At 43.9% G+C, this 12,896-nt stretch overlaps 1 protein-coding gene across 1 annotated transcript in view; it reads left to right on the forward strand.

Annotated features, from left to right (window-relative positions):
- The window catches only part of NF2 (neurofibromin 2), a 70,180-nt gene that overhangs the window by 43,014 nt on the left and 14,270 nt on the right, over positions 1-12,896 (forward strand). Inside the window, 7 exon segments of the mRNA XM_015591015.2 lie at positions 1,226-1,300; positions 3,022-3,135; positions 5,629-5,751; positions 6,446-6,663; positions 8,055-8,160; positions 9,610-9,737; positions 11,576-11,741. Coding sequence (XP_015446501.1) covers positions 1,226-1,300; positions 3,022-3,135; positions 5,629-5,751; positions 6,446-6,663; positions 8,055-8,160; positions 9,610-9,737; positions 11,576-11,741 — 930 coding nt within the window.

Consider the following 12,896-nt stretch of genomic DNA (forward strand, 5'->3'; position numbering starts at 1 on the left):
GGCCAAAAATAAGCTCATGAAACTCACAAATAGCAGACTACACATAAGCAATACCCGCTTCTAAGTTAACTTGACCAAAAGCTAATACAAGGGATCGTTTTCTGTCTTCATTGTGCTAACCCCTTGTTGGATGGTATAACATGAGAAAGAAATACCCAAGAATATATCTTCCCAAACATATTTATCTGCTTAACAAGTCTTGGGAATGAGTATCTCCTTTTTAAGTGCGTCTTTGAAACGTAGAATCTGTCTGGTCTCATCAGGAATAGCTGAGAACAGCAGTTGCCATTTATTCTTTATATGTTGCCCTGCCTCGGGGTCTTGCCCCAGGTTCTCCCACTAAGCTACCAACATGTCCATATCGTTCATTTTTCTCTCCTCTTTGATTTCAGGAACTGTTTTCCTCATCCACTATAGTTCATTCATCTTCACACTTTTCTGTGTTCCTTCTGTTATCAGCTTTCATCAATAATCCCCATGTTCAAAAACCTGGAACGACTCCCTGTATACAGTCACATCAATTCTAAACCCCTCTGAGTGTCTACTCCCAACCCACCTCACCACTCCCAGCCCACCCCTGCCTTCCTCTCAGTCTAAACCCATGGTATTATTTTAGTCATCAAAGAGGTAATAATGGCAAGAGAGAGAGAGACAGACACACACACACACACACACTCACACACTGCTCATTTCACCATCTCTGTCTAATTTCTATTGCTTACCTGTCCAGAATGCCCTTCCATCCTACTTTTTAACTTCTAAGACCAGCTTAAGTTCCCTCCTGCTTATGATAGATCTACTCTGAACACCCCAGGACATTTGTGATTTGTGCCATCCAATGAGGCATTAATATATGATATAATTTTTTGAGTAATTGACTGTTGTTAGTCTAATTCTAACTAAAGCCTCCTAAAGTCAGGGCTGTGCCTTAGGCTCTAGAGTGGTCCTCCCAATGTTGCCTGAAGGGTGGACCTGTCAAGTGTTTGAATTTCAGTTTTCTAAGCCTAAGATGGTGCCTAGAGCACACATTCCAAGACCCTGGACTTCCACAGCCCTAGATTTGGTGCCCTAGATGCTTATAATTCACCGTGGTTTAGCGTCTGGGCCCTAGGAAGCCAGGACAAGGCTGGATCTTTGCCAGAGTGGTTGCTGCTTTTGTGAAATTTCTCAATTGGTAACATTCTAGGCTGTTAGATTGAAACTGTTCTCTGCTTCCTTCTTTCAGTTTACTATTAAACCGTTGGATAAGAAAATTGATGTCTTTAAGTTTAACTCCTCAAAGCTTCGTGTTAATAAGCTGGTAAGTTGAGATCCTGGTTTTTATTACTGATAACTAGTTTTTCTGAGAAATTGAATGCCCTTTTTGAAAGAGTATCAGAGTGATATCGTGAAGTGCAGAATGATAGTTCACTTTGTACATGCTTTTCTGATAGGTCTTGAAACTCTTTCTAGCTTAATGTAAAGAGTCAAACCTAAGTTTTAGGGTGAAGAATTTTTTTAAATGTTAAAGTATAGGTGTATATATATAAGGTATAAAGGATGACAAAAATAAATATCTAAGTACCCACTATCCAGCTTTAAGAAATAGCACACCCCCAATACTGTTGAAACTCCTCATGTTACCTAGTCTCCCCTTCTCTCCTCCCCTAGGGCGATCATTATTCTGAGCTATATGCTCATTATCTCCTTGCTTTTCATCAGAACTTTCAAAAAATTATGTGTAAAAATAGCAAGAGACAGAGAATACAGTTGATACATATACATTAATTTCAGAAACATATAAAACTTAATAATATATTCATTTTGCCACATGAGAAATAAATTTATCTATGTTGATATTTAAAGATAGGATCCCTTCATTTTTACTGCTGTATAGTATTCCATTATATGAGTGTGAATATATATAAATATTATTTCATTATCTTATTAATGGATGATTAAATGCTTTCCACTTCTGTGCCATTTTTAACAAGGCTGTTAAGAACATTCTCATATCTGCCTCCTGGTGCACATGGACAGTATTTTTTCTAGAGTCTAGAGAATGTGTACATAGAGCCCTACGAGTTTAGGGCTGTAGTGTATGTCCAAATTCAAGAATATGCCACATTCTTTTCCAAAGAAGGTGAATTAATTTGCAAATGCAACAGCAGTGGGTGAGACTTCCTTTTGCTTGATATCCTCAACAAATGTATTATCAGTCTTTTAAAATGTTTGCCCATCTTATGCATATACAGTGGTATCTCAGTGTCGTATTAATTTGCATCTTTATATTTACTAACAAGATTGAACACCTTTTTGTATATTTATTGGCCAATCTTATTGTCTCTTCTGTCAAATACTTGTTTCGTGTCTTTCGGCCATTTTTCTCTTAGGTTGTTTGTTTTCTTTATTGGTTATATCTTCTCCCAGTTTGTGGTTTAGTTTTCCTCTTTTTTTAGTAATGTCTTGACAAAGAAAAAAATTTGAATTTTAATGTAGAAAAATGTATACATCTTTTCCTTAATTGTTTCTATCTTGTTTGACATCTTTCCTTATCTTATGATCATAAAGATGTTCTTCTCTGTTCCCTTCTAAAAGTTTCAGGTGCTTGATCTTTGCATTTAAGTTTTTAATCCTTCTAGAGTTGATTGCTGCATTTGTTTAAGGGAGGGATCCAACTTATTTTTTTGTGCACAAATAACCTGTTGTCCCAGCCTATTGAGCGAGCTTTTCTCCTCCCTGATCTACAGAGACACATCTTGACTTAGAGTGCGGTGCATCTGAAGACATGCTAAAGTGTCTTGTTTCTCTCTTCACTTGTGCTTTTTGTCCCCAGCTTATCTGAGGCACCTTCATTTTGCTGTCTGCAGAGCTGAGAGCCCTAAAGGCCATTAGTAGGGCTTTGGCGTTTTACCCCACGCTTTCCTCTTCAGGCTTCTGCGGCCCACAGAGCCCTCAGCCCAAGATGCTGTAGTGTCGCTGAGCTGTGGGCAGTGAAGTAAATTTGTGGGCTTAACATTTCTCGTGCTTCCATGGCCACAGATTCTTCAGCTGTGTATCGGGAACCATGACCTTTTTATGAGGAGAAGGAAGGCTGATTCTTTGGAAGTTCAACAGATGAAAGCCCAGGCCAGGGAGGAGAAAGCTAGAAAGCAGGTGAGTAAGACTGCGTTTGAACTGGTGTTGTCACCGCTTGGTGGTCTCGGCCTGGGAGGTAAGGAGTGGTTGTGGGCTGACTGGAGTCATTTGGTCATGGACGTGCCTACTCTTATTTTATCACTTTTGGATCTTTCTTAGCTGATGCCCAGCTTGTGGGGTATCGGCTCTGGAAATGAGAAATAACCTCTAATAGCATGTCTGAAAGGAAGGTTTCTAGTTATTTCTCCACTTAAGTAAAGTAAGTAAAATGGAAAGAGATATCCAAGCCTGCATGTATTTATCCATCCATTAATCTCTCATCCATCTAGCTAAGCTTGCTTTCTTTTTGACTGCCTGTCTCCTTTGCTTGGCCTTCTCCTTTTCTAATTAGATGGTGATAGAATGCATGGCAGTATTTCCGTGCCTGCTGCTGGAATGCTAATTAGACTCTGGCTGCACTTCCCCCCACTGTAGGTCAGCCCCGGCAGCACATCACCCACCACGGGAGATGCCGGGGAGTGCATATCAGCAGACTGGACGATCTGCATCATTGTTTTCTACTCATAGACCTTTTCAACTCACCGAAATCCACACAACTAATGTGAGCCTCGCTGCTGAGAATATTAATTGTGGTTTTGAACGAACTATTAGAGTAGCAGCAGCTGCAGGTGGCTGCCCTCAGGACTTGTAGGCTAAGAGGTGTAATAATTAGCCTGTGTCCAGCTCTCTCTGCTTTGGGTACTCCAGTGAGGCTGGCTCCCAGCCCTGATTTTCAGAGTAAAATGCCCAGTTTGATCCTGTGCTTTCAGCTCTCCATTTTTTTACTTTCTGAGATGACAAGCCATAGATGTGCTCTTTGGGATGCTTTGGGGGTGGTAGAATAGTTTTTTGGGGGCAAAGAAATGCTCCTGAACCAGCATAGGGTAATAGTGGCAACTTTCAGAAGAGCCCCCTCTGACCTCTTTTTCAGTAGAGCAAAGCTTAGAAGTGAGAGATATGAAAATAGCAAGGAGAGCGTGGGCTTCCGGGCTGTGGCAGAGAATAGCGCGAACCCACCCCAGACCTGCACTGCCTGTAGAACAGCAGAGGCACGTCTCTGGTATCTGGCAACTGCGGATCAGGGGCTCTGTGTCCCCTGTACAGACACTGACCTTGGAGCCAGAAGTGAAACTTAGTATATGATGCTAGTAAACGACTACCTTCCAGACCTGAGTTTTCTCATCTGTCACAGGGAGCTAATGATACCTTTCTCTGTATCAGATCAAAGGACATATTGAACTTGAAAGACTTTGTAGCTTAAACTGCTTTGCATACGGGAGATCCCTTACTGGGGTGGAGGTCTCAAGGAAAGTGCAGTGCCGAGAATGGCAGGAGAATGCCTGGGCTTTTTTCAAGTGGAGAATAATGGAGATAAAGTTATCCACCTAATGGAAATAGTAATATGACAGAAATTAGAGAACAAATTGGCCAAGCTTTTCATTGACCTGCAAGAGGAAAATTGGAGAAGAATTTACAGTATTTTATTGCTTGTCTTTGCATTATTCCTTCGAGATCTAAAGCACTTATTTTTTTGGCTTAGTATTTAGAAAAAGCAGCAGTCTTAGAAATCTTGTGTTTGGGATAAGATTGAAGCAAGAAGTAATTAAATGTGCTTAAATTATTTAAGGAAGATAATAGTGCAGTGGTCACTTCTGGCTTCTCCTTCTGAATTCACTGAGTACTGTGGGATCACAGAGAATAGCATTTGTCCTGTGCTTGTTCGCCTTATTAAGCTCAGCATGTGGCCCAATTAATACAGTGATCCAGAAGGCAAGGGAGGTGGTGGCAGCTTTGTACTGGTGCCTAAAGGACAGGGGGGCTGTGCTCCCTGCCTGGCTCCCTCCTGTCGCAGGCTTGGCTCAGGAGTTGCCTCTAGTGAGGCTGTGAGTCTGTGCTGTTGCTGCTGCAGCTTCCCCCTGTGAAATACAATGTGCGAGCTATTGATGTATCACACAGGATGATTCTATCTTTTCCATGGATCACAGGAAAGAATGGAACTATTGTTGATGGAATTAGAGGTGTGGGAGGGGTCTTTGTAGATTAGAAATGGCAAATGTGGCTCATCCAACCAGATAAGAAAGCTGTCTGTTTCTGGGGCTCCATCTCAGGGAGGAGGAACCTGTGGGGCAGAGCTGTGTGAGGTCTCCCAACAGAAAGGGATTTGGGCAAGGTGGCTCTTTCAGCACACAACATGTAAGAATGCCGCCTTCAATCCAGTTAGAGACTGGGCTTGATTTTTTTGTGGTTTGATTGGTTCGTTTGTTTGCTCACCACATGATGTTTTTTCAAGGAGCACAGCTTTCAACTCTGCAGCTGACTTAGAAGGACAGAGGGTGGTGGGTGACAAGAATGACACTGACAAGAATGAGTCCCCAAAGGGTAGACTATGGACATTGGGCGTTCTTGGATCCCTGTGGCACCTTAGGTCATGAGCCCCGTGACTGAGTGACTGCTTTCACCCCCATCCCCCAGATGGAGCGGCAGCGCCTCGCTCGAGAGAAGCAGATGAGGGAGGAGGCTGAACGCACAAGGGACGAGTTGGAGAGAAGGCTGCTACAGATGAAAGAAGAAGCGACAATGGCCAACGAAGCACTGGTGATTTCCGAGGGGTCTGGATCCCGGGAGGCTACACAGGGACTTGCTCGGTTTGCTGGTGTAGACCTCCTGAGGACCACAAATTAGCGACATTTGTTTTGACATTTCACCTTTAAAAAATCAGTGCCTTTTCTTTCCACTTCTGCTGGCAGAAGCAGATTTAGGTTGAGTTTGTGTGTAGCCGAACCCCACCTTTACTATGGACTGCCTTTAAAGTGAGGCCTTTCGCCTCAGCATTACTGGCAGGAGCTGTCCTGTCATTAAAGGATATTAGCAGTGTCCATGGCCTCTACTGACTAGATGCCGATAGCACCACCTCATCTCTCATTTGTAATAATCAAAAATGTCTCCAGACCTCGTTATAAATCCCCCAGGTGGCAAAGTCTCCACTAGTTTGGAACCACTGATAAAGGGAAAGAACAGAGTTAAGTTGATTTTCTCTATCATAAAACATAAGCCTCCACTCAAGTGGGTACTCAAAAAGGTGTTTTCTTATTACTCCCTGTGAATGGAACCTGGAGGGCCCTTCTGAAAAGATGAGGGGTGTGACTTGACATCTGTTGCCATAGTGTCATCTGAGGGGACACTCAGTGGCAGGGCCTCAAAGAATAAAAAATTTGAGTGTCTGAGATCAGGTCTGGTGGGATAATAGGCACACGATTCCCACTCCAGCTGACAGTGCTCTTCTCCGCAGATGCGGTCTGAGGAGACAGCGGACCTGTTGGCGGAAAAGGCCCAAATCACTGAGGAGGAGGCAAAACTCCTAGCACAGAAGGCCGCAGAGGCCGAACAGGAAATGCAGCGTATCAAGGCCACAGCCATTCGGACAGAGGAAGAAAAACGTCTAATGGAGCAGAAGGTGCTAGAGGCCGAGGTGCTGGCACTGAAGATGGCCGAGGAATCAGAGAGGAGGTCAGAAGTTGGGCGGGGCGGGTGGATCCTGGGCACTAGGGCCCAGGCCAGGGACTGGTCACTCCTAACACTGCCCTGAGGCAGAGCTTGACTGCAGCTGTCCTCAAGCTGCTTCTCCATCTTCTAGGGGCAGGGAAGAGGCTCCTGTTTTGAGTTTGGTGGGGACTGGTGCTTAATCTGATTTTGTGGCTGGAGCTAGCAGAAGGAATGCAGGAACACAGTTTTCTTGTTGAGTGGACCTCTGGTCATGCTTGTGCCTTTGTGATAAGCCCCTATCCTTCTAATAGCTGTGTTTGCAGGAAAACGATCGAACACGTCCACAGACTGCTTTTAACCAAGGAGATGTAAGAAGGTTCTTCTTACATTTAAACAATGTGGTTCCTTTCCCTTTTTATTTAGGGGGCACGTGGAGAGACAGCAGCTATTTACCTTTAATGCAGCAACTAGATACCAGTTAACCTGCAGCCCTCCTTTGGTGCTAAGGCTCCTTCCTGAGGCAGGTGAGAGGGGAGCACCACAATCCTCTCTGTGGCTAGGATATCCTGGCTCACGACTAGGTTGAAGGATGATTCTGCCATCTATACTTTAAAAAGACTATTCTAGGCTCTGGATTGTTCTGGTCCTGCACCTTTCAGATAAACCCTGGCACGTTCCCCAAAACATTTGGCTTTTTTGATTTAGAACATTTGAATTTGGCTTTTTGCTACCAAGGTGCAATCACTACATTTTTCCTCTCTATTTTTTGCATGCCATTCTGAGAATATTGTTTCTTGTTTCCTGCCCTGTCCCAGGCTGCTTTTTTTCCTGTGTTCGGGTCACTTACCCCGTGAGTGATGCGTGTTGGTTTGGGTCCTGTGTTCTGCAGGGCAAGGACCTGCACCATGTCGTGAGGCCCTCAGGGATGGTGCTTGAGGAGCTTGGCCATTGGCCTGCAGTTCCACTTGGGAGCTGTGAACAGTCAGTTCTTTCACTTCCTGCCCTTTGTGATCCAATATAAGATCTTTGATCCGCTGGATTCTTCCTTTGCCCATTCCACTCTCACTCAGAACTGAAGCAAGGAAAGCCTGTAGGCCCTCCCTCAGTTCTCCTCCACCCCCCCACCAACTGTCAAGTTTCCTACTTGACTCTTCTTCTTACCGGCTTCCCTGATCTTCCAGTTTAGATTTCCCAGTTGAAGTGAACAATACCCAGGTATGTTGTCCTTGCTTTGGAAGTTCTGATTTCATGTAAATATACCCCCTCACCCTTCAGCATCCTTGTTTGCCTGGTGTCTGGTGCCATCGTCAGGATTAACTCTGGTTCTTCCATTCCAGGAGGATAAGGGGGAAGCGGGGTCTCTTTCTTCCAGCTGTCGTCTTCTATGGAGCTGACAGTTCCTCCTTTCTGTATAGGGCCAAGGAGGCCGATCAGCTGAAACAAGACCTGCAGGAAGCTCGTGAAGCAGAGCGAAGAGCCAAGCAAAAGCTCCTAGAAATCACCACCAAGCCCACATACCCGGTGAGCCTGGATGGGGGGCCGCCAAGACCTGGTAACCTTCCCTTCCCTCCCATCCCTTTACTTCACCTGGCATTGTCTTCAAGGTGACTGCTCAGCAAACATATGGTAGAATGAGTGAAGCAGAGAGCCTGCAGTTAGGGACTGGGTAGAATGCCTGATCTGCCATTTGGCCTCGGACTAGTCACCTCTCTCGTTGCCTAGATAACAGATAGTGGGGCCTTTTCCAGCTCTGAAATGTTTTTCTTATTCTAAGTAATATAATCCTAAATTATCCTCAAGAGAACTTGCTGCCTAGCCTCTTGATGCCAAGCTGAGTATAATCTTCAACTACCAGTATATACCATATACCATAATTGTAGTTCTGGGCAGGTATACCCTGTATACCTCATGTGAACTACTGTTGTGCAGGAACCAGCTTCCAAACGCAACTCTTTAATTGAAGGCAGACTTCAATTAAATAGGGTCACAAAATGAATAGAGAAGCCTCTTGCTTTCTTTCCCTCTGTGTATTCAGTTCAGCAAACTTTTTGCATACCTGTTCTAATACAAGGCAGGTGGGGAGTCTGTATACAGCAGGGTGCACATGTGCCTAGAAGAGAACTTAGCCCAGCCTAGAGGGCAGGAGAGGCTCAGGATGTCGCCTGAGCTTACTCTTGACGGGCGAGTAGGAACCAACTAGGTGGGAAAGAGATAATAGGGTATTCTAGGCAAGTGGACATATGTGCACACTGCACAAATGCATGCACTGCACATTCACATACATAGCACAGCCATGCACGCGGCAAAGAGGCGCGTCGAGCACAGAGGCATAAGCTGCCCAGGGTTTGAGGTGAAGGGAAATGTGAGTAGTTTGCTATTGCCATCTGTTCTGGTTATCTATTACCGTGCAATAAGCCACCCCAAGCCAGCCATGTAGCTCAAAACAGCCATTCCCTCTCATGGCTCGGTGGGTTGATTTTGCCAATGGTCCTTCCTTGGGATCTCTGAGGCAGTTGCAGGCAGATGGACTAGAGTTGTCTGAGGGCTCATCTGGGCTGGACATGCGCGATATGTGTATTTTTAAAACACATTGGAGCAAACTTTATACCCTGCTCTAACAATAAATAAATAAACCCTAGAGGAGATCATCCATATCAACTTTTTAATCATATTTCATTGTATGGATGGATTGTAATTCATCTAACCAGCCCTCTTTGGCTGTATGTTTAGTCTGTTTTCTTTTGCAATTATGAACAAAACTGTACCGAACATCCCTGAACACAAATCTTCGCATGGACATGTGGGCATATTGGTAGAATAAATTCTCAAAGAAGACAATTGTGATGGGAGGCCGCAGTGGTGCTGGGAGGCAAGATCTAAGTGGCTGCTGGAGGGTTGGTGGTGAACACAGCAGTGCCTCTCTGTTCTTGTAGAACCTGAACCTCCTAATTGGAGATTTCTTATTCATAGCCCATGAACCCAATTCCAGCACCGTTGCCTCCTGACATACCAAGCTTCAACCTCATCGGCGACAGCCTCTCTTTCGACTTCAAGGATACTGACATGAAGCGGCTTTCCATGGAGATAGAGAAAGAGAAGTACGTAATTTCCCCACCCCTGTGTCCTGCTTGGGCAGCCAGAGAACTAGAGTGAATCGATCTGAGCCTGGGGAAAGTGCAGGGTCACTTCCATGGCTTGTCACCAGCTTCTGCAAAGATTTACTCTGTTCTCACCCACTGGAAGAAGAATTTCCTAATCAGAAATGAAAGACTACAGACCAGCATACAATATTTCAGGATAAAAATGATACTTGATTGCTGACCTGGAGATTGTAGTGGCTCTTAACCTCGCCTAAAGTATAGAACTGGCATCGGGGATCTCCAAGTCGGTCAGACTGCTATTCACATGGTAACAGAACATGTGATGATGTTCTAACATAGTATTATGACATATTTCCTAGTTCTGTTCTCTGGTGGCTGAGATCTGTGCCATTCCATGTCTAGAACAAGGGAGAGAGAGGAGAAACTCAGGCTCAAGGCTGAAGAAAGTGAAGAAAGTGAAAGCTAGCCCTGCTGTATGGAGCAGCACTGAGCTGAGCCCCACACGCTCTATTCACAGCAGCATCTGCCACGTTGTCCTCCTCCTACAGTTTATGGTCAGTGGAAGTGGATCTGAGATGGAAAGAAGTCCCACTGCAGAGGAAATCTAACCGAGGTCCCTGTAGTTCCCAGCCAGAGATAAATTGGCCAATCGTGCCACAGCTTACCAGAGAATAGTCCTAGTGACTACCACATATACTGAGTGTCTGGGTGTCAAGGTGTTTTAGCTTTTATCTCTTTCATTCTCATTAACTAACATCAAAGTGACATCAAAGGTAGGTTTTAGTTTTTTTATTTATGAATGAGTACCCAGATTTAGAGCGTTTAATGAACTCACCCGTATCACATAGCTGATGAGGGACAGATTCAGCCCCAAGCCCATCTGAGCCTCTGTGTATAGTATCCTTGGGACAGCCCTCTCAGGGCAGTGTCTCCTTGGAGCCCCAGGTGGGCAAGCATGAGCCAGGCTATGGCTCTTTGGGCTCTCATACTGAGGTATAGAACCAGAGTCTCTATCTGTGGTTTCTGTTGTTGGAATTCCCCTTCAAGCCATTCACCATTGTCTAGATGTACTGAGCGTAATATGACTGTGGTGCTTAGAGTGAAGCTATATTCTGTTCTGTGTCCTGATAGCTTATAGTTTGCATTTTCTTCCTTATTACCCATGCACATGTTGACAGAATCCGCATGAGAATCACTACAGAGTGTTCCTTGGTGTTTGCGTTGCATGGTTTGCCTGGCCAAGCCTTTGTAGCTGGACACTTTGAGGATGGTTTCTAGATTTTCACCATCATAGTATAGTGCATCTACTTGCAAGCAATGGTGGGGATTTTTTTCTTCCTGGTAATAACTCAGCGAACATCCATCATCTTTAGAAGATGACATCCCAGAACAAGTAGGGATGTGGCCACAGCCAATCAGAAGAGGTCACTTGAATGGAATTACTTCTCCAAGCAGGGCTGAGACAAGGAGATTGTTTTGGATGCCAGGAGGCTTCTTTCATGTGTTGTTTTTGTACAGAACTCAAAGCTGTCTATTACAAGTGGCATTTGTAGAGCACTTCATGAGATTTTATGGTAGAGTAGAAGAGGGCTTTTTTACACTTTAATTCTGACCACAGTTCTGTGATTTTTATCCCAATTTTATGAATGAGGAAACAGATTTGGACCAGTTAAATAACTGGCCTGAGCTCCCATGTCCTGTGAGTGGCCAAGTAGAGGCACCAACCCATGCTTTAGACCCTGTGTCCTGTGCCGACTGGCTTATAGCATCTCAACCCTGATATGTCTCACTGCTGGCCAAAGCTGTGATGCGTGATATCATCCTCTTGCTGGCAGAGTGGAGTATATGGAGAAGAGCAAGCACCTGCAGGAGCAGCTCAATGAACTCAAGACTGAGATCGAGGCCTTGAAACTCAAAGAGAGGGAGACAGCCTTGGATATTCTGCACAATGAGAACTCTGACCGGGGTGGCACCAGCAGCAAGCACAATACCATTAAAAAGGTACCAAGTCTCTTGTCTTTTGCTGATCAGGACAGTTGTTAATGAAATGTGAGGTTGGCATCTGTTTTCCTCAGTAGCCGAGTCATTAGACTACTGTCATCTTTTATATGTACTTAGTTGAGGAAAGTTTTTGACTCTTGCCAAAAAAGGAATTTAATCTGCCAATGACTGTGAACCCATTGGCTTGATGGAAGGAGAATTTTTAACACAAAGCATTTCACAATGAAATGAATCACTGTTACTGGATGGGTTTTGATCCATCATTTAGCGGTTAAGCAGTTTTGTCTTTTAAGCCAAGGGGAATTATGCCCAGGGAGCTGCCTTAATTAATGAGAAAGTAAAATGAGATGGAGGCTGTTGAGAATGGACTCTCCTGCTAGTCTTGTGGTGTTTTTTTAAGTGGCAAAAACTATAAAATTCTGTTCTTCATTTAGAAACCAAATTCTGAAATTTTAATTTTTTTCATACTTAAAAGGAAGTATCCAGAAGAATTTTAATGTTTTAAAAGATGAGACTTTATTTATGTTGCTAACAGTTACATATCTTTCTCCACTGATATTTTGAGCTTTTAGCATTTTAGAGGAAGTTAATTTTCATTCTAAATATCAGCCCACGAGTATACTTCGCTGACACTGGGCAAAACAAAAAGGTCTTCTCCTGCCACTTAATGTTTGCTCCTAACAGATGGCCCAGGATTAGTTTAACACCTGTAAAACAAGTTTTATTAAGATAAGACTGTTCATCGAGTTTAGATAGTGATAGTTTAGATATGTTTAATTTTTTACTCTTTACCTTAGTCTTTAAAATGGTTTCCCAGTTTAAGGAATATCTGTTTTCAGTGGTTAAGCTGTATCTGAAAACTCTAATAAGAAATCTGCATCTACCTACCATCGTTGAGAGGTATAGTCAGAAGCCTGGAATTCTCTTGACTGCAGTTAGTATTGGCACTGGGTGAAGAACTCCTTTTAATTGTGTAACCTAGAAGGAAAGACCTTTCCACGTTCCACATTCTTCTTTCCTCTGGCTTCTGTCATTTATTACGTTTCCTTTCCAAACACCAAATTATTAAACAGTTAGCAAAAGGGGAGCTGAGGTGAGGCCTCAGCCACTGAACAGAGAGATAAAATGATGACTGTGCCAGTGAGCCAGTCAGTC

This window comes from Pteropus alecto, unplaced genomic scaffold (genome assembly GCF_000325575.1).
Source record: "Pteropus alecto unplaced genomic scaffold, ASM32557v1 scaffold190, whole genome shotgun sequence".
NCBI lineage: Eukaryota > Metazoa > Chordata > Mammalia > Chiroptera > Pteropodidae > Pteropus > Pteropus alecto.